General features: G+C 35.8%; 1 protein-coding gene across 1 annotated transcript in view; it reads left to right on the forward strand.

Moving 5' to 3' along the window:
- The window catches only part of LOC136851610 (atrial natriuretic peptide receptor 1-like), a 524,376-nt gene that overhangs the window by 14,250 nt on the left and 486,527 nt on the right, over positions 1 to 23,599 (forward strand). The window contains exon 2 of the mRNA XM_067125948.1: positions 3,365 to 3,479. Coding sequence (XP_066982049.1) covers positions 3,365 to 3,479 — 115 coding nt within the window. The remainder of the gene's footprint in view (positions 1 to 3,364; positions 3,480 to 23,599) is intronic.

Raw genomic sequence — 23,599 nt, forward strand, 5'->3', positions numbered from 1 at the left:
AATAGCTAGTGTTTCTTTCACTGCGAAGATGAAACCAAATGCATTTGCTGTCATCACAGCAGTGATGATAAGAGTACGCCAGGCTTGTCGTGAATGTGTGTCAAAAAGAAACAAAGCAACCAAGCCATCCAAATAAATAAGATTAATGGATAAGAGAAAATAAGTTCCTTGTTTTATGCCGTCTCGAATGCCATGGATCACAAGGTCTGCAGGTTAACATGAAATTAAATATGTTTAGCGGGTAATTGATTTAACGGAACCAGCGCTTTTCAACCATGTCGAGCAGTGAATAGTGACATTGCTTGACGCGGTTGATAAACACGGTTCTCTTGACGCTAATTGTGGATTATTAAGCAGTATAATTTATGGAATGTTCGTTTATATACCTTGGATTATGTAGAATATTTAGTCGTATCCCCAATGAGTGTGTATCCTCGCAGTGTCGTACCTCAGTGGTGCCTGCGTTATAAGAGCGTTGATTATAAAATTGTAGATTCACTAAGATCTGAAATATTCAAGCGAAGGATTTTCTCTGGATTAAAAAAAAGTCATTATTAGTTTTTAAAAAAAGTTTTTTCTTGAGTTTTGTCTTGACAAATTTTGAACATGGCATTTATTAACTCTCGATGTCATTAATTCTGTTGTACCTGGGAACGGAAAGATTCACAAAGCAAATTCCAGTTCAGACAACTCTCCCTGTTCCCAAATTTGAGGTCGAGTCACAGTTCCATGACTATGATTTAGTATGTTTTTATACTGTGTTACATATTTGCCAATAATTTTCTCATTTTGAAATAATAATAAATAATAATATAATAATAACATATTATTATTATTATTATTATTATTATTATTATTATTATTATTATTATTATTATTATTATTATTATTATATTTTGGTAGTTTTAAGCAACCTCTGTTTGGTGTTGAAATTGTGGGGCATCCATTTTGTAAGGCGATCATTCAGCAGCTAGACGGGCAGAAATAGTGTTGTGTGACCTTACGAAGAAAAAACTTCGGAAACTTCTCCTAATGACGTTTCCAGGTGCTTCATGAAAGCACTTTCATCAGTTTTGTAATTTTTGCGTTCCCTTCCTAATAACTTATCAGGACAGCCTGTCATTAAGCCTCTCTGGTAAATACTTCCCCCAAAATTTCGATCAGTTAATTCAAAGAGACTTTCAAAGCATGTAAGTTAAAAAACATGACTTTTTCTTGTTTTTCTCTCTCTTGATTTATAAGGCTGTGTAGTCTCAATAACCGAAATTAATAATACTGATTGAGTTACAAATATAGCCATTGCCATTGCTCATTAATCATCTATGGTGATATTATGTCTCTCGTAGCACAAGTAAACAAATCCCATTAAATTGAACTTCATCCCATAGAGGGTTAGTACTCACCCCACGTGGTGCACTAAATGGTGTTTTCTGTGGTTCCTTAGGCTCCTAGCGGCATCCACTTTTATTTTTGTATGTTCCATTAACATATAATTATTTTTATCATGCTGTCCAGCTAACAGTTACTTTTAAATGCAGCTGTGGAGATTTCTCCCAATTTCCCCTTTGAGTACTTGTACATCATTTCATCCGTTTTGTGGATCTTTGTCTAACTGTGCAAACATTCCAGGCCCCTCTTTTTACAGTCTTGAGCTCTGAATGGCTGAAAGACTTGAAAGACTTTTAACACCCCTTCTCCCACATGTCATGAGGAATGTCAGTCCTCGGAAATTGAGTGCAACACAGAAATTAAAACTTGAGATCGTTCTTTAACCTAGCATAACCACGCCATTATCTGTTTCGTCCAGTTCTGTGCTCATTCTCATGTCTGTTCTTTGGCAAGTTCGTTATCAGCAGATCTGGTTCATGAGAAATGAGAACTTGAGCATGAAACCGTTCGAGTATGTGGACGGTTTTGGTGGTAAGTGTATAGAAGGCGAAAAGAAAAATAATATAGGTGTTTCAGCCGATCGCCGAAGGGGCACTGCACTAGTTTAGAGCTATCTACAGTTATCCGCATACGGGGCACTGCAGTCGTTATACCCCAACAGAAAAGCAGACAAACCGGCATTACATTTAATTGAGCAGAGATATACAGAACTGTTACTTTAAAAAATTTGTTAACGGTTTTAGAAAATATGAAATTAATGAATATAATTATAATTGCTATAATATTGATATGTATAAAATGATACCTTGATAATCAGTATGGATTTATTGATTGTATTTTTTAGGAAAACTTGCAGAATGTACTATATCACATCAACAGAGTTATTTCTCGCTTGATTTACCAGTAACTTGTAAATTACATGATGATCAACATTTTGAATAATTATTTGGTGTCATCAGCAGTATTAAGAATCATCATCAAAGTTATCATTATATATGAGTGGCCATAGCACTGAAATTTGATAAAACGTTGCAGTTTATACTAGCGATCTTGCACTCTTTTATCCTTACCTTTTTGTCTGTGCATATACATTAATATACACACAAGAGAGAGAGAGAGAGAGCGCGCGCACACACACACACATCTTATATATGAAAGTGAATGTTTGTATGCATGTTTGTAACTTTGTTGTCTATACAAGTCCGAACCACTTGACCGATCTAGACAAAATTTGGCACATGGCCATCATTTGACCCAACTTAGATAATAAGGTAGGTTTAAAACCCGTACCCCCTTCCCCTTCCCCTTTCCCCGTCCCCTTCCTTTTGTAACTTATGTGGTAATCGCTTGACCGATCTAGACAAAATTTGGCATGTGGCCATCATTTGACCCAACTTAGATAATAGGGTAGGTTTCAAACCCGTACCCTTTCCCCTGCCCCTTCCCCATCCCCCTTCCCCCTGTCCTTTGTAACTTATGTGGTAACCGTTTGACTGATACAAAATTTGGCACATGGCCATTATTTTGACCCAATTGAGATAGTACGGTAGGTTTCAAACCTGTATCCCTTATGTGTATGTATGTATATATATATATATATATAATATATATATATATATATATATATATATATATATATATATATATGCACATATGTGTATATATATTATATATACTGTATATATATTAATAAAATATTATTATAATTAACAATTATAAAAAACTAAATCACTGTGTTTCTTTACAGGTCTTTTTATGTCCTAATTAGTTAAAGACAAAGAAACACGATGCAAAGAACGATTATGAATAAATAACATTGAGTTCTCTTGCTCCCAGGTAGAAAAAGCAAATCTACTGTACGTACTGCCACTCCCGGACGACTCCCATTGTAGCCAATTCTGAGAGACAAGCTAAAAACCGCAAAGAAGGGATTTGAAAAGGTTTTAATCTTTTGCTCTCCTCTTTCTCTTTTCAGTCCTGGTCGTGTGCGCTTCCCCAGAGAACGTGAGGAGGCTGATGCTGGCTGCCGCCGGCCTGAACATGGTCGCCTCGGGGGATTACGCCTTTTTCAACATCGAAATTTTTAGCGGGTGAGTGCTGGCTGCTACTTGTTTGCTGCTGTGCCTACGTTGTTCTGGCATATTAATATTCTTCTCACAGGTAGAATGCTTCCTGAGGGAAACAAGCCGACTGCCACTATCCAGTTCATTCTGTGAACTGATGTATGGAGCTTGAATGTGGCGGTAACCGTTGTATTGTATTTTTTTTCCTTTGGAACTGCCCTTCAACGGAAATGACACAGTACTGCGTATATATATATATATATATATATATATATATATATATATATATATATATATATATATATATATATATATATATATATTATTATATATATATATATATATATATATATATATATATATATATATATATATATATATATATATATATATATATTATATATTATACACTATAATATATATATACATATATATATATATATATATATATATATATATATATATATATATATATATATATATATATATATATATATATATATATATATATGTATATATATATATATATATATATATTTGTCATATACATATATATATATATATATATATATTATGGGTGATTTTTATATTTACAAATATTATCCCATAAATATAGTTTGTTATCCAATTCAGTATACCTTGAGAATTAGTTCACACAAGTAGAATTAGTATAGTGGATGCGCACCTCGTTACCCACGCAAACCTGGGTACACAAGTTTATTTCCCAGCACTTTCTATTACCTCTTTCTAATGGACACCATATTCTTTGAAAGCCTAAATTTTAAGTCAGTGGCCTTTGTGGGCTTGTTCCCTATGAATAAGGTTCATAAATAATTCATTTTCTATAATAATATATATATATATATATATATATATATATATATATATATATATATATATATATATATATATATATATATATATATATATATATATATATATATATATATATATATACATGTCCATTTTACTGTAATTCAACACTATTCTTTGAAATTTAAAAGACCCATATGTCACTGTTAACACGGCAAAATCATTATGTTGATTTTGGACTGCTGGTGACAGGAGTATTAATACACAATGTGCTGGTGTAGAACAATGAAGTTGCGTTGGTGGGATTAAAATGGTATTGTCTTCTGATGACAGGAGCCAGTCGTTCGATTTTTTGCGTCCCACTGGGGTCGAGTCGGGTGTGCGTTCCCGCTGGAATATTTGCTTAAGAATGGATCTTAAGGAGTGTACTGGTCGATTTATACTCCCTCTTTTAATGATCATGGCGGATTCCAGATTCTTCCTTTTGTACGGTCAGTTACTTTTGAAAAATAGCTCAGCCTCACTTCAGTTGAAAAAATAACAGCTCAGCCTCACTTCCATTTATGTAATGACCAGTCTCCTTCATATGTACAAAAACCCCGAGGTCGCTGAACCATGTCTTTCTGATCGTTCATGCCTTATCAGTTTGTGTGTTGGGCAAACTAATCTCCTCGACATAATTTCACTTATTGCTTGGGATTTTACAGAAATCGGCATCAGCTCTTTTTCTCTTGTTAAAATATGCAGTAATATACGAACTTCCGATAGATTTAGGGGTTTTAGATGTTCATTTACTTGTTTGACGCTATCAAGGTAATGAACATTTATTTTACCGTTGAAATCTTTTTCGTTTGTTATTTATGGAGCCTCTGTAGCATATTTTGTTTGTTGTGTTGAAACCTTCTCGGTAATGTATGCTTGATGGAGTAACTGAGACGCTGACCTATTGAATATTCTTCTTAAGAAATTGGTTGCAGACAACCATGAACTCTTCTGAAACTTCAAAATAACTTATGAAGTGAAGGCTTTCTCTGTAAAGTGCAGGCAGATTTTGTTTGTTCTCTTTTGATTAACAAATAAAAGAATGATAGTTTCCTTTTTTTTTTTGTTCACATTTAAATGGTTGGCACTGCCATAATTATTCCTGTTAAAATTCACTGGAATCTCCCAAGCAAGCATATTGTCAAAGAATGTAAAAATATATTCCACGTATCTGAGGCAGGTCATTTTACGAGATTTGATAGACGACGAAACCTCAGTTTCAGAATATTCCATGTAAAAATTCCCTAGAAGAGAGGGGTGAGGGGTCCCGCCCATAATACAGCCTTTATTTTGTTTATACAAGTTACCATTTTAAGAAGAAAACATTGCTGGGTCACTCGTAAGTTAATTAATTTTGACTTTATATAAATACTAAGAGGAAAATTTTCTTCAAATGACTGTAATTTCCTACTTAGGGAGCACATCGGCGATCGGGACGCATATTCCCCAACTGTATTATGGTTCGGCCAGACGAGTGGGCGCCTCGTTTTTTTTTTTTTTTTTTTTTTTTTGCCGTGCCTCTAGGTTAGGTTAGGTTAGGTTGGGTTAGGTTAGGATAGTTCAAGGATATTGCGTATGTATTCTGGGAGTGGTAAACATATTGAGATTATTTTCAAGAAGATTCTATGGTTAGTTTTTAGGATATCGGGACTTAGGGTAAAAAAACGATTTCGTGTCTAAACTAAGCAGGTTTTGTTGTTGTTTAAGCGGATATTTCCCGTATGGGTATAGTGCCGTTAGTGCACCTCATGCGGTGCACTGTTGGCATTACTGAAGGTTCTTTGCGCCGTCCTTCGACCCCCAGCTGCAACCCCTTTCATTCCTTTTACTGTACTTCCATTCATAATCCCTTTCTTCCCTCTTACGTTCCCCCTCTCCTAACAATTGTTCCATAATGCAACTGCGAGCTTTTCCTCCTGTTACACCTTTAAAACTTTCCTATTCTCAATTTCCATTTCAGCTGCGAATGACCTCACAGGTCCCAGCGCTTGACCTTTGGCCGAAATTTTACATTCTGTCATATTCAAACGGACATTAAATTTATGTGTGAAATCTTCTCATACGTGGAAGGAAGAGTAGGTCCCTAAAAGGGACCTAATAAATCTGCCATCCAAGTGGATAATTTTTGCATGAATGAAATCCTTTGCTGGAAGTTTTGGGCGTAGGGGAATTCCATTATAGGAGACCATAGAAGCAGGAGAGAGAAGGGTTGATTATCTTGAATGATGCCAAGTAAAACAGTCTCTGTCGTGTCATCTCCTACAAATTCTTATTAACTGTGGACTGATATTTTTGGGGGTTCTTTTGTTAATTTTTCATAGATTTCGTCATCACTGAATAATTCTTTACCCTTATTATTATATGTCTATCTACATGCATAATCTTCCCGTCTTTATTACATTTTGTGATAATGATATCATCCCACTTGTGTAAGGGCACTATAGCTATTGGAGACCTTATGGGAGCGAATTTTTTAAGGCATTTAACAAAACATATTTAAGGCGCACAGCCTTTATTTTGTCCTAGTTACTAAGGAAAAGATGTCTTTGGGCATAATAACAACAGGAATTCAAGTAACTTTGCTACTCATTGTGACTTCTGGGGACAGCCGCGATGGCACAGTTAGCTGCCGCTGCGCATTGGGTGTTTAGTGACGATATTGCCACGGTTCTTAACTCTTCATATTGATATTTATTTTTATATATTCATATTTATATGTCCAGGTTTATTTATGGACACCGTCCAGTTGGCCCTCATTTGCTGCATCCTGCGCAACCCATCTGTTTGTCGTTTTCAATTTACAGTTTTATTAAATAACGTTCTTCTGTCATAAGAGTCTTTGATTGCGTCTTTTGGTTTCGTTACTACTTTTAAGTTTTATCATCATTTTTGTTTATTGGGACATGTTATTGAATAGTCCGATTTCTTTGTATTCGAAGGTGGTTTTTTCTATTTTTGTTGCATCTCCATTAACTTTCCGTGCTTTCATATTTCTTCATTAGCAATCTGATTTTTGTTGTACGATTTTACTTAGAGTGCAGTAAATTATTTTGCTGTTGCTCTTCATGATCATTTTTATTATTTATTCCTGTTTCTTCTTAGTACTTCCAGTGTTATCTATAGGAAGTGAGCAAACAGTTTTAGAAAAGAATGATAATAGGGGTTGAAAAAAGAATCTTCAACCAAATGTCTCTTTATCCTGTTATGTTGTGAGGACTGTGACAAAATACACACAAGTCTCATCAGAACAACGATGCTTGAAGGTCTGGTATTTGGAACTATGTATTGCATTAAATCTGTTGTTTTCATTGGTACGGTATGTTCATATAGCATTTTGTCACGTATTCCAATATTTCTTCTTATCTGTGGTGTATATTTTATGGGTTAATCCCCCACCCCGGTTGATTTTAGATTTCAGTTTAGCAACATTTGAAGTAATTTTCAAATTGAACCACATTTTTAACTATGGGATCTTACATTATATATATTCCGTGATTTCCTCTTTTCCTCATTTTTTGAGACATTTAGCATCATAATCTTTGATTTATATTTCTCATTGTTTTTCGTCAGCTTAAATGTTTTATTTCTTCACCTTTACCCTTGATTTTATTTTTTGCAACCTGCTGCTTCGTTGGAAAATTCCATTAGGAAGTGTCCATTTTTTGCCAGCTTTGTACAATATTGGAATTTCCCAATTCACTTGTGTGGAACTTCTGGTCTGTGGCTTTCGCGGTTGGTCGTTAGGCTTTAAAAATAACGTATTCTGCTTTATTCTTATTTATCTGCTTAGTGCTACCTGAGATTTTTAAACGATTTTCCATAAATTCAGCTTAATGAATTTTTCAGTGACCTTCTACATCGTGTTGATCTTAGCTCAGGAGTGAATGCAATCTCATCAAATTTTTCTTCTGTGTACTTGTTTCTAAAGAGGAAGGCTGTCCATTATCCACTATGATGATGTCACATGCAGAACCATTTCAACTGTTTCACAATACATTGCATATGATGCCACTGGTTAAAACTTCACATTAAATCCCATTCCAGTTTCACAGCGGAGATATATTTTTCATCTTCTTCATATTCATTTGCCGTCAATTCTTTATTTTCAGTATTATTTTCACTTTTATCTTTGTTTACAATAAAAATGGCATCTTTTTTTTAATTATCAAGTAACTACAACGATGGTGGTCCTTGTTTTCTTAGTTAACAGAGCTCGTTTTCTACAACTTATATTAATTTTTATAACTTATCAGTTATAATTCCGACTACTAAGTAGGTGTAAGATATTTGCAAGGTACAAATATCTTACACCTACTTAATGTTCTTTATGGCTTTAGGCACAAACACACACACATATATATATGTATGCGTATATATATATATATATATATATATATATATATATATATATATATATATATATATATATATATATATATATATGTATATATATATAGATATATACATATATATATATATATATATATATATATATATATACATATACAGTATGATATATACATATAAATGTAATATATATTATATATATATATATATATATATATATATAAATGAGAGGAGAATAGAGATATAGAAATGAGTTCGCACTTTTATCATGGAGGGGAGCGTAGCACGAGGGTCGTTTATTAGTGTTAATTTGAGTGACATTCACAGCGAAATCACTGGAGTGGAAACACAGTTTAAATGCTCCTTTTTATAGGCAAGTCCCGTTCGCGAAGAATTAATTTAATTTCCCTCTATTTTTGTTTAGTTATTAATAATTTCGTTCAGCGGATCTGATCTTTTATTTGTCTTTTACGTTTTCTTTTTATTTTCTCGTTTCTGCATCGTGTTTTTTCACTTCTGCTTATCGTTATCTTTGCTAAGGAGATTGTCTTCTTAATATTATTTACCTGTCTTTTAGCTGAATTACTCGAAAACTAAGGAACCGTATTTTACGTTTTGTATTTAAAATTTTCTGTTGAATGTTGTTCGTGATATAAGATTTTCACTTTCTTCGTTTTAAATTGTCGTTAATTATTTGTAATTAAATAAAAAGGCAGTTTCCTGCTGATCATATAAGAAAACGTAAACGACAAAGTATTCTGGAAACTGTGGCTAACGCCATTCTTGTATTCGTACCACAATTTTCTGATGACACTGTTAATGGGTATGGCTGAAGTTTGTGATATCTGATTGCCATTTCTAGTTTTTATTTGCTACTTGTACGTTGAGTCATTAGGTCATTTTTTTTTTTGCATTAATTCATTTGGTTGTGTTATGTTTTTTCTCTACTTTTCAAATATAGGTGTGTTTCCATTTTTGTTATCCATGTCCATTTTACTTGGTATAATTGTTTATTATCACACTACTCTTCATGTTACTAAATTTCGGCTTCAGATCCTTTGTATGTGTTATGGACTTGTACCATAGTTTAGTTATTTTCGGATTAATTTCTTTTCTTTGTTATGTATAATCTTAATTGTTCGTTGGTAATTTACATCAATGATTTTGCCATTTCATTACATTTTTAGTCATTATGGTTAATTCTTATTTCTATACGTAATAAAAAAAAACATTTTTTCGTTGGTATTTTTATCTTGAAAGTGTTCTCTAGAAGGTTGACAGAGAGAAGTTAAGTATATCTTAGTTTAAACAGACCACTGAGTTGATTAACAGCTCTCCTAGGGCTGGCCCGAAGTATTAGATTGGATTTTACGTGGCTAAGAACACAACTGGTTACCTAGCAACAGGACCTACAACTTATTGTGGAATCCAAACCACATTATGACGAAAATGAATTTCTATCACCAGAAATAAATTCCTCTTATTCTTCATTGGCCGGTCGGAGGAGTCGAACGCTGGGCCAACAGCGTGCTAGCCGAGCTCTACCCCACCCATCCAATGAAGAACAAGACAAATAGCATGGAATGGTAACAGATTTGATATCTTTGCCTTTAATCGTTCTGAAATCATTCAAACAACTTGTATTAAGGGAAGTTTTGCTGTGCCGTCTCGTAGCGCACATTGGTTACGAATGTAATTCGGTGAAATGGTGTAAGTTCACTGTTGATTCTAGCACTCTTGCCTTGACCCATATGAATTCCAATACCAGGCTGTTTTCTGGTTGTTTTATTCTTTCCTTGACCAAATAATGGAATAATCTTAATCATGCAGTTGAATCGTTAGAATTTCTGCGATTGTTTTTCTGTCGTAGTTTGTTATGTATCTTATATACAGGGTATTTTTCGACCATATTTAGCTTTTGCGTCTCGTTTCAAATTCGCTTTTATCATTTATTCATTACTTCACGTATTACTTCTTCTGCAGTGAGCTGCTTTCTATGTTGGGGCCAGGGGAATTTTTCACATCCTGCTTTTTTAACTCTGTTGCTGCTTGGCTTGTAAGGAAGGTATTAATAACTTACACATACTGTAGTATTTTTAACATCTTTTAGAGCATGTTAGTTTAAGGCTTTTTATCCTTTAAAAGAATTGCTTTTGGTTTTCTGTAAGAGAAAACTATTGTGCCGGCTTTGTCTGTCCGTCCCGGCTTTTTTCTGTCCGCACTTTTTCTGTCCGCACTTTTTCTGTCCGCCCTCAGATCTTAGAAACTACTGAGGCTAGAGAGCTACAAATTGGAATATTGATCATCCACCCTACAATCATCAAACTTACCAAAATTCAGCCCTCTAACCTCAGTAGTTTTTATTTTATTTAAGGTTAAAGTTAATCATAATCTTGCTTCTGGCAACGATATAGAATAGACCACCACCGGGCCGTGGGTTAAAGTTTTGTGTGCCGCGGCTCTTACAACACTATAACGAGACCACCGAAAGATAGATCTGTTTTCGGTGGCCTTGATTATACACTGTAGTGTTTGTACAGAAAACTCGGTTGTGCCGATGAAACTTCGGCGCATTTTTTACTTGTTTATATTTCAAACTAAAATATTTATTTTAAGAAATATCCATTTTATTCCCAGGAGTATTTTCTCCTCTTGTATAGTATTTTTTCTGGAAAGTATAATGCTTATGATTTTTTTGAGTAGGAGTTTTAAGTTTATTTTATCAAAATTTTTTCTCTTACAAAATCAGGGTTTTCTCATAGGAATTAATTTTTTCCATTATTTATGAGGTGTTTGCTTGAAAGCCAGTGTTTTAGCTTAGAAGCAAGGGTTCTTTCGAAAAGGGTTTGTAAAGTAAGATTATCCATATTTTACGTAGTTAGGAGATATTCTTTTGAGTAAGAATTCACGAGTAACCATTATTTTTAGTCAAAAATAGCGGTAACACATAAGAGAGTTGCGACGATAAGTCCCGTCCCTGTGGACGTTTCGTGCCGCTCCGAAGCTCCAACTAAGTTACATTCATTACTGTACTTGCATAAGGGTAGGCCATCATTATCACACAATGAAATAATAGAGAGATGCACATTGTTAAAGCAGCTGGCAATATTAGTTGGAAAAATTATATTAAGAACGTTGGTGTTACAAGTTGGCCTTATTAACGATAATGAATAACAAAGTTTTTCCATTATCATAAATCATGCTAATGGGCCAAATCTAATATCGATGTGTGCTGCTTCTGTTACATATGTTTGCATTCTTAATGAGGATGACAATAACACCCATCTGATACACAGCGAAATGTCAACACATAATTTGAATACCGTGTGATCTCTGTTTTTGGAGCGATTTCGACAGATAGGTAAACTCTGTGCGTTTGCCAATTTTGCGCGATAGTCGTTGCAAAAATCCCATTGTGACAGAATATCGGATTAAGTTATTTATCTTTTGCGAAAAAATAGAGAATATTGTTGTTGGTGTGTTGTCTGTGTTAGCTTTTTATCGCCATGGCAAAATAAATCCTTCTTTTGTTGATGCAGCCTGGTTGGAATGGAAATTAACGGGAGAGGGCTGATGCCGATTCTCTCTCTCTCTCTCTCTCTCTCTCTCTCTCTCTCTCTCTCTCTCTCTCTCTCTCTCCCACGCACACACACACATGTATGTTTCTATGTTTATTAACCATCCTCCTTTTCTCCCAAGAGGGAGTGGCGCCAAAGTGTTGAGTTCTGGTTTTTAGCAGTTCTTATAAAACGAGGTTGCTAGTCATTTTTTTTTTTTCAACATACGTCCGTCTAGTTATGCCAATGCCGGCTTTACTCCTAAGGCACATTGGGGTTACGAGGTGTCATCCAGGAATCTAAACTGGGCCCCTTCGTTTTATGGGAGAAGTTCTCTCTCTCTCTCTCTCTCTCTCTCTCTCTCTCTCTCTCTCTCTCTCTCTCTCTCTCTCTCTCTCTCTCTCTCTCTTTCCCCCTTTTCATGTTCATCATCCAAGTAGGTCTGTATTTTGTAACTCTTCTGGTGCCCACAGAACCCCAGCTGACGCTATCACATACTGTTCTTCCTGTGGTGGTGCAAAGGACCTTTCCAAGCCTCTTCTCCACTTATGAAACTTTGGTAATTTCCCTTCATGGTACCATTTCTCACTCAACCCTGCTTTATTTTTGTTGATATCTAGCTTTCTCTTATTTATCTATTACCTACCTACCTACCTACATGCACACTATATATATATATATATATATATATATATATATATATATATATATATATATATATATATATATATATTATATATATATATATATATATATATATATGTATATGTATATAATGTATATATATATATCAATTATATATACATATACATATATTATACATTATATATATACACATATACACATAGTATATATATAGATAATTGATATATATCTATTTATATATATATATATACCCACTTCACAATTTTTCTGACGTTAAATCTGAGGAGAGGAAAACACCTGTCGAAAGGAGGGACGGGTCAGCAATAACATCAGAAGAAGGAAGACAATGCTGGCAGATCATTTTTGCGGGGTCGTGAATATGAGATATGAAGAGTTAATTTGATTGACATACCGCAAGTGGAGATGGAAAACTCCAGTTAATGAAGTAATCACAGATGAAATGATTTTAGCTGAAACTGCAGTTGCACCTCTTATACTAACTAGACTGTTTTGCAGAATATAGAATAAGGAAATGAAGCTTGATGTTCTTGAATTAGAAGTCATAGCAAAGGTACTAAAGAAGGTGACTGACGGAATGTGGTAACTATAGAGGAACTGCACTTGCGGCGGTTGTGATGGCAGTGTTCAGTATGCTTATTCTCACTAGGCTGGAAACAGTAATTGATACAGTGCTTAGAGATGGAGAGGCTCCTTGTAGTTATGGTAGGAGAATAATGAGAAGGGAGGCTGGAGATGAGTGAGGCTAAGAATGAAAGGACTGGAAAAAGACGGGATTGCTAGAATTTCACAGAGGCTCCTGAGCGTTGGTTGCAGTGATGATGGAGAAGGGACCCAGCAAAAGAATAAGAAAACAGGAGTAATTTGCTAATGATAATCAACAAAAAACTATTGTTCTCTTATTAATTAGGCCTGCCCAAAAAGAAACAGCCGACACTGCAGAATAAAGGAATGAGTATTTGATTGCACGTTATGCAGCAAGTGTTCCCCATTTTGGTAGCATTTTGCCCTCTCATTTTCCTTACTCCCTCATTTATTTTTCCTCCGATCGTGGGACTGATAAGCATGCAGGGCTGTATTGTACCATCAGGCTTCATTTGACAAAGCATTTCGTATCCAGTCCGTCCTCATTCGAATAGGCTCGGGGAAATTTTGATCAGTCCGGAACCTGCAGATTCATTGATCGATGAGTAACGTCGCCAAGCAACATTCAGTGTACCGTAACGCTTACCATTATGAAAGTTGAAATTAGCCAATAAAATTTCACCTTTCTTTGGCATCCCTACCTGCGGCTTTAAAATTGGATCATGCGTCGTCTCTCTCTCTCTCTCTCTCTCTCTCTCACACACAAATATATATATATATATATATATATATATATATATATATATATATATATATATATATATATATATATATTTATATATATAATTTATGATATAAAAGGGTAGGCCAGGGAAAACTAACTTCAACATATTTTTATTTCCAACGTTATGTAATTTTTCCGTGTTACATTTCAGGGAATCTGTTAAATGAATGAATTACTCTAAAGATTATTTTAAATATAAAAATAAAAAAAAATAAGGTTCATAAAGTACAGTACAAAACAAAGACCGCTAGCACCCTTATATGACGAGAGCAGAAGACAGAATGTTTGAAGAAAAAGTTAACTCGGGTAAAGTTGAATGGAAGAGGTCTTGGTATTTAATTGGGGGAATAGTTGTTTCATACATGGGGACTCAGTATAAGCAGTTTGTGAGGATTTGTCGCTTGACTTATTATGCTGAATCATATATTTCAGTAAGTTTTACAATTTTTAGAATGATTTCTAATATAAGAATGTTTGGGATTGGAGATCTTATAACCAGTAATCGCTTCTAACCCTAGGTAACCTCCTTGTTGATCCAACATAAGTCTCAAAGTTGTTCTTAGGGTGAGTATACTTGTAAACCATGTTGGAAGTTAAAAAAGGAACATATCGTTAATGGATTTTTTGGAATTCACTTGAGATTAGTAGCATCATAATGATTGTGGACAATTTTAAAAAAAACATTTTCTAAAAGTCAACGAGAAAGAAGGGAAATGGGCATAGAAGCTAATTTCAGCACTGTAGGAGGTTTGCTGATATTAGTGAACTGTTTATTCAGAAAAATACGAAGTTTTTGTTAAATAGTCTGCAGGAAGCAGTTATTCATAATACATTCTGAAAGGAAATTAATTTCTTAATGGAGGTTTGCCAGTTTGATGTAATAACACACGCTTTGTGGAGGAGATTATGTAGAGTTAAGTTCAAAATTGTATAAGCAAGAACTATAGTATTGGTTCTTAAACTAGCAAAAGTCTTCTTTCTGGAAATAGAGTATTGAAAGAACCATTATGCCTAGTAACAAGAAAGTCTTCAGAAGACAATTAATTATTCACCTCTTTTTCCACAATAAACTTAACATTGTCAAGTGACAAATCCTTACGAACTGCCTATACTTGAGTCACTGTTTATGAGATAAGTAGTACCCCCCGAGTTAACTTTTTTTTTTTTTTGAGCATTCTGTCTTCTGCTCTTGTCGCATGAGGTTGATTAGTGATCTTTGTTGTGCTGTTTTTTATGTGCTGTACTTTATGAATTTTATTTTCTGTGATTATTACATTTCTTACAGTAATTTTTAGAGTAATTCACATATTATTTCAGATTCCATGAGGATGTAATGCGGAAATATTACGAAACGTTGGAAATCAAGAACTTTGTTGAAATTAATTAGTTTCCCTTGTCCACACACACGCGCGCGCGCGCACACACACACACACACACACACACACACACACACACACACACACACACACACACACACATATACATATATATATATATATATATATATATATATATGTATTGGTCGATTGATTACATGTTCTACCTCATGTGAGGACCTTGGTTACCTTTTATTTATTTACTGTTGTGTTGCTGTTTACATTGCTGTTGTTAACAGTATTATTAAGGTTTTTTAAAGTGTGGTGTAACTATTTTTATAATTCCTTTTTACTCTTATACTCACTAAATATCTTTAGGGAAATCTTGGGTTTTGCGTTATAGTGAACAGCTGAATCGTTTGATGTACAGTAATATCCGTAGACAATATGATGATATAAGAGCCATTGTAGTTGCTCCTAGGCAGTAAGATATTTAATAATGTACAGAAGCTTTGGCTTCTCAAATAAAACTGTCAGCTGAGCTCTTTCGAGGCTTCAAGAGACCAGTATGTTTTAAACGTAATGCCAATAAAAGGGCGAGGGAGATGGCATTGTATAAAAAGAATGAGTGCCCTCATGCTCATAAGTCCCGATATGAATGTGGCTTTCACGAGACAATTACAGCTTTTGAGTTCCATCTGTCGCCATCCGAACTTGGGTTATACTCTTCTTACGTGTTTTTTTATCACCATCTCTAGGTTACACGATGATTATAGATAGGTTTCTTTGGTTTATTAGGAATACCAGTGTCGCAAACAGAACGATACGTACAGTTTTTTATGGTTATAATATCCACAGTTGTATATACAATTGTATATTTGTAATTGTAGTAACAGGAGCTTTCGCAAGGTTTGCAGCATGTTGCTTCGCCTGTAAAATGAAGCATGGAAGTAGTGAGAAAGTAAATTAAGCAGAAGAGAAAACATTCCTAAAGATTAATAATGTAAATAGTTGAATAGGGCAATTCAGACGTTTTGCCTTCCGTTTTAACTATTTACATTTTTCATTTTAAGACAATTTTTGCTTCTGGTTAATATACTTTCTAATCTCATATTTCATTTTATGGCTGAAAAGCATGATAAAAAGCATGCAAAATCTTCTGTTGTATTTACAAATATAAAATTGTTTATACGACGGTGATTTCAATGCTCACCATAATAATGGTTGAATTCTGTCCCCCCACCCCAGCTGATTTGCTTCTGAATCAGGCTGTGGGCAAACCATAAATGAAGCCACACACGTGTCTGGTAATTGCGTGGACCCAGTATTCAGTGATTCCCCTGGTGTTGTAACAAGCTTGATTGGTCCTTCAGCTGCAAATTCTGGTCATGCTCTAACGTCTTTAGGAATTGATACTGAGCAAGTTATGACTGAATGGCGTGCTATCTCAAGCAGACTAGAATAGCATTTTTTAGTGAGCTCTCACACTTTCACTTTTAAATTGGTCACAAGTGTATAAGGAAGTTGAGTATGTTGTTCTTTTAAAAAGGTGCACCAATATGATTGATATGTGAATTCCGGCTTGGTTGTTCAACTATTGTATCAAGACAGATCCTGGTTCACTGGTGATTGTAGACAAGGAAAAGATCTGATTTGAAACGGAATAATTATGCCTAACTAAGAGTGTGGCTCAGAGTTTTTGCTTCAGCTGAAAACGTTACAGTGGTGCTTTAAAAAAGAATATTTTATATAAAGCTCGGCAATGTAAATGGCAACTACTCTCAGATCTGCAGTAGTTGGTGTAGATTCAACAGAAGTTCCATTATCTATCCAAGTGGCTGTGTCACGCACCATCTCAATTACTCATTGTGCATTCATCGTGTTTTCCCTTTGCTAAACTTATTAGTTAAGTTAATCAGTCCCTTAAATTAAGGATCATTCGTTTGAACTTGATGCATGTGATGGTATGGACCCATATGTGTTTTTCCTGTGTGTTTCGTAAAGATTGCTCAGTACTTAGCTTCTAAGTTATCTATTATTTTTGTATGTTAGAATGGATCTTTTGTTACTCTGTCAGTTACCATGAGGATGGTAGCTCATGCCATGCCAGTTGCTGCCAGATTTTTATCTAAGCTAAACTTCTTGATTTGTAAAAACCATCATTCAAGTTCATTGTTTTCGACCGAGTTTATGACAGTGCTGTAAACAATCTCAGTTTTCTGTTTTTCTTTGATTGGATAAGTAACTTGTATTTCCCTATCAGTTGAGTGAATTTAGAAATATACAAAAATGCATTAATTTCAGCCACATCTCTTACAACATATGTTCTATAAACCTTTGTCGACAGCTTCTTCCTGATTGTTAGGTGTTAGTTGGCAGTCTTTACAAGGGACAATTTATGCGTCTGCATTTTTTCATCTTTAAAAAGTTCTTGGATTACTGATATTATTTTTGGCAGTGTTTTAAAGACGATCTTAATAAATGTAACCATAGTACTCTTGTCCTTAAAGAAGTCAGTCTTCAAAGTCTTGCATAGTGAGTAGAAAGCCAAGTGTTAAGCATATTGAAAAATATTGTCAGAATGTTTGCCTCTAATAGAATAAATTCCCTACTTCTACCAATAATTTGTAACTCTTTCAACTTAATCTCTTCAAAAGGAAGGTTTATTATTGTTTATGTCTTAAGGAGAGTTCTGGCTTTTTCTTGTAGGATGAAAATTGTTATCTACAGCCTTGTTCACTTTTGAAGGTTGTTCCTTGTAGGATGGGAATTGTCTTCTGCGCGTTTGACTACCTTTGGAAGTTGGTCTTTGCAGCCTTGCCCATCTCTGGGAGGGGCTATGAGGCATATTTTGGAATGTGTGGCTGAGTTGTGTAATGTGGGCTCACAGGATCCCTCCGGTCCTATCGTCTAGAAGTCTGCCCAGCTGTAAATAAGGACCTTTGATTGCTTGGGCAAGAAAGGGGCGTGGGTCTAGTAACCTCACCCATAAAAACTTGCTGAGAAACCAGACGTTGTGCCCTAATGAAGCCACCCTCCAAAAGTAAAATTTATGGTAAATATATGTATATATATATATATATATATATATATATATATATATATATATATATATATATATATATATATATTTAGTATTTGTGTGTGTGTTTTTTTAGCAGAACTTGGACATTTAAAAGCCGCAACATTTTCATGATCTTCGCATTGAGAAAAGAAGTCCCTTGAGAAATGGAGGAAGGCAACGTGGAAGGAACTAATGTAAGATAATGGCTAGAGAAACACCGAACTTTTCCCAGGCATTGAAGTTTGGAAAGAAACGAGAAAAGGGGAGAAAAAGAAATTCAAGGTGGAGGGGGACGTGGCGAATATTTCGTCCGCGTTTCTTTACCGAGTGGAAATAAAGAAATGGGGAAAACCTTTCTTGGGTTGGGGAAGGTAAGGGTTATGTTTTGATTAAGTAGGTTTTGTTTGTTTTTTCGTCGGCTGATTACGCAAAAAATTCCTTTTGGGTTTTTGCGAAAATCTTGCTGTAGGTAAGCCTCGTGACTCCTACAGCTGATTAGGTTTTGAGAGAGACAAAAATGTAACTTTTTGGGGAAAGGGTCATTTAGGAGGGGGAAATTGCTCAGTATTGGAAGAAGTTTAAGGTCTCCGAACGCTCCTGTTTGTTTTTTTGTTTTATTTTTTTTAAATTTTAACTTTTTTTATTATTATTGGAGGGGTAGCAGCTATGGGAAAAGAAGAGGGGCTAAGTAAATGCCGTAATAAAGCTACGATACATAGCAGAAACTAATAGCAGACCAAGAGTAGCAATTGGAATTGGGAAGGAAGGAAGACTGATAGAAATTGTATTGGCAAAAGTGGCAGTGGAATTTAACAGAAATGGCGGAAGGTTATACATGAAGACGAGAACTTTCGATGTTTGTGAAATATATTTTAAAGAATGAAAGAAAATTTGCGATTTGCTCAAAGTAGACTGTAAAACATAGCATTTTGTTTAATTTGTATTTCCAAATTTCCAGAAACTACAGTTTTTGTGTATTTTTCTTAATTTGCATTTTTATGCGTTGAATTCATAAAGTTTACGGTGTTTTTATTATGGTTAGGCGTTCGTATAATTATTCTGTTAATGGTTTCAAAATGTTATGATATGTAAAGATGTTTCATGAAGAAGTATAGCAAACACCACTTTAAAAAATAACAACTAAAATAATAATAATAATAATAATATAATAATAATAATTTTTTGAAACTGTTGGCTTCGCCCAAACCTGCTACTGTTTATTTCAGTGGAATGTACACACATTCCCATCATTCTGGAAATTATCTGGAATACGGATGAATGCTAAGAGACCAACAGACAGGCTAACCGAACCAAAAAGCTTGATGGCTGTGCTGTGATTATCATTATCGAAGCTGCAATTCTTGTTTTAAAGGCGGAATGCCACGTGGCCTTGGACGCAGTACGGAATGACAAATGCAGAAAATAATAAAAGTAAAAAACACCAAAGTTTAATTCGGGGCAATCGAGTTTTCTGTACAGCCGCTACAGCGTATAATCCAGGACACCGAAAATAGGTCTATCTTTCTGTGGTCTCGGTGTAATGCTATACGAGCTGCCTCCCATGGAACTTGAACCACGGGCCGGTGGTGGCCTATCCTATATCGTTGCCAGACGCACGATTATGGCTAACTTTAACCTTAAATAAAAGAAAAACTACTGAGGCTAGAGGGCTGCTATTTGGTATGTTTGATGATTGGATGTTGGATGATCAACATACCAATTTTCAGCCCTCTAGCCTCAGTAGCTTTTAAGATCTGAGGGCGGACAGAAAAAAGTGCAGACAGAACGAGTGCCGACAGACAAAGCCGGCACAGTAGTTTTCTTTTACAAAAACCTAAAATATTAAAAATAATAACATACTGAAAAACATACAGTAAGTTGGCGAAACTAATCTTGTACGAAAGTTAATGTATATTTGTATATATGTTCTTCGGCGTTTTTTTTTAACTGAGGTGTGGAGCGCTTTTTAGTTTTCTGTAAAAGAAAACTATTGTGCCGGTTTTCTGTCCGCCTCAGATGTTAAGTATTAAGGCTAGAGGGCTGAAAATTGGTATGTTGATCATTTGCCCTCCAATTATCAAACATACCAAATTGCAGTCCTCTAGCCTCAGTAGTTTTTATTTGATTTAAGGTTAAAGTTAGCCATAATCGTGCTTCTGGCTACGATATAGGTCAGGCCACCACCTGGCCGTGGTTAAGTTTCATGGGCCGCGGCTCATACAGCATTATACTGAGACCACCAAAAGATAGATTGTTTTCGGTGGCCTTGTATATGCGCTGTAGCGGCTGTACGGAAAACTCGATTGCGCAGAAGTAACTAAGGCGCATTTTTTACTAATTACGTACAAATGGCCCATTTTACACGAAGCCACGAACACATATGATTCCAGAGTCGGCAGCCGAATTTCTTTCAGTCGTAACTTCATGCCCGGATTTTTGCAGTTCTGTCAATTCCTCGTCGTCGACTGTAATGCTTGTTCGACCTAAGTTGACATACAATTATCATTCACTGTACCTCCTCCTGTGAGGTTTCAACCCCCCCTCCCCCGTTGTTCTTTACCATAAGTTCCTTTCTGCCATTCTCGTCTCTGGCTTTCTGTACATAGGGCGTAAGTTTTGAGTATTAGAAATTTACTAATTGGCCGAAATATATACGTAAATGTATGCAATAATACCTTGTCTGTATAGGGGCGCGCGCGCACGCGCACACACACACACACACACACACACACACACACACACACATATATATATATATATATATATATATATATATATATATATATATATATATATATATATATATAAATATATATGTTATTCCACAATATTATATGACTCACGGATCGAACTCAGGTCTCTCAGGTGGAAAGCAAGGGCGTTACCCACTGGGCCATACAAGTCTAAAAGAAGTTGGAACCTGAGAGCAACTGCACCAAGGAATTACCTGGGCAAGCTAACTGCTTGCATACCAGCGAGTTTTCCCAACTTCCCGACTCAGCAATGACCCAATAGACAACATTTCATTCGAATTATCCCTTCTGAGTGAATAAGATAGAAATCATCAACACACACAATCACGTGTGGAACAAAAATAAATTTCTGACTCACGTCGGGATCGAACCCAGGTCTCTCAGGTGGAAAGCAGGGCGTTACCCACTGGGCCATACAAGTCTAAAAGAAGTTGGAACCTGAGAGCAACTGCACCCAAGGAATTACCTGGGCAAGCTAACTGCTTGCATACCAGCGAGTTTTCCCCAACTTCCCGACTCAGCAATGACCCAATAGACAACATTTCATTCGAATTATCCCTTCTGAGTGAATAAGATAGAAATCATCAACACACAATCACGTGTGGAACAGAAATAAATTTCTGACTCACGTCGGGATCGAACCCAGGTCTCTCAGGTGGAAAGCAAGGGCGTTACCCACTGGGCCATACAAGTCTAAAAGACTTCGAATGAAATGTTGTCTATTGGGTCATTGCTGAGTCGGGAAGTTGGGGAAAACTTGGGTATGCAACAGTTAGCTTGCCCAGGTCCTGGGTGCAGTTGCTCTCAGGTTCCAACTTCTTTTAGACTTGTATGGCCCAGTGGGCCAACGCCCTTGCTTTCCACCTGAGAGACCTGGGTTCGATCCTGACGAGTCAGAAATTTATTTCAGTTCCACACGTGATTGTGTGTTGATGATTTCTATCTTATTCACTCAGAAGGATAATTGAATGAAATGTTGTCTATTGGGCCTGCTGAGTCGGGAAGTTGGGGAAATCCGCTGGTATGCAAGCAGTTAGCTTGCCCAGGTAATTCCCTTGGGTGCAGTTGCTCTCAGGTTCCAAGTTCTTTTAGACTTGTATGGCCCAGTGGGTAACGCCTCATGCCACCAGAGACCTGGGTTATCATCACAGTGGGTAACGCCCTTGCTTTCACCTGGAGAGACCGCGGGTTCGATCCGACGTGAGTCAGAAATTTATTTCTGTTCCACACGTGATTGTGTGTTGATGATTTCTATCTTATTCTCTCAGAGAGGGATAATTCGAATGAAATGTTGTCTATTGGGTCATTGCTGAGTCGGGAAGTTGGGAAAACTCGCTGGTATGCAAGCAGTTAGCTTGCCCAGGTAATTCCTTGCGCAGTTGCTCAGGTTCCAACTCTCAGGTTCCAACTTTGTTTAGACTTGATCCTCGATGAAATTTATTTCTGTTCCACACGTGATTGTGTGTTGATGATTTCCTTATTCAGTGGGTAACGAATGAAATGCTGTCTATTGGCTTTCCACCTGAGAGACCTGGGTTCGATCCCCTGACGTTCGATCCCGACAGAAATTTATTTCTGTTCCACACGTGATTGTGTGTTGATGATTTCTATCTTATTCACTCAGAAGGGATAATTCGAATGAAATGTTGTCTATTGGGTCATTGCTGAGTCGGGAAGTTGAGGAAAACTCGCTGGTATGCAAACAGTTAGCTTGCCCAGGTAATTCCTTAGGTGCAGTTGCTCTCAGGTTCCAAATTCTTTTAGACTTGTATGGCTTGTAGTGGGTAACGCCCTTTGCTTTCCACCTGAGAGACCTGGGTTCGATCCCGACGTGAGTCAGAAATTATTTCTGTTCCACACGTGATTGTGTGTTGATGATTTCTATATATATATATATATATATATATATATATATATATATATATATATATATATATTATGTATACATATAATATGGTGAAGATTCAAAGTAGATTCATTAAAGGCCGGAATGACAAGAAGCGAAGAGGGCAACTTGTGAGCAACGACTTTAGGGAGAATATGCATTGTTGTTGTAAGGGAAGTAAATGAAAAGGGGTTGGTTAATGAACAAATGGGTCTTGGAATAAAAGAGGCAAGTTTAGAGGTGCTGTCTGTAGTGAAAGCATTCCCAAATCGATGGACCTGTTGGATGTGGAAGATATAGGAGGGGAAGAGTGGAAAGAGTTAGATGCTTTTGGAAGT

Source organism: Macrobrachium rosenbergii, chromosome 3, assembly GCF_040412425.1.
Source record: "Macrobrachium rosenbergii isolate ZJJX-2024 chromosome 3, ASM4041242v1, whole genome shotgun sequence".
Lineage (NCBI taxonomy): Eukaryota > Metazoa > Arthropoda > Malacostraca > Decapoda > Palaemonidae > Macrobrachium > Macrobrachium rosenbergii.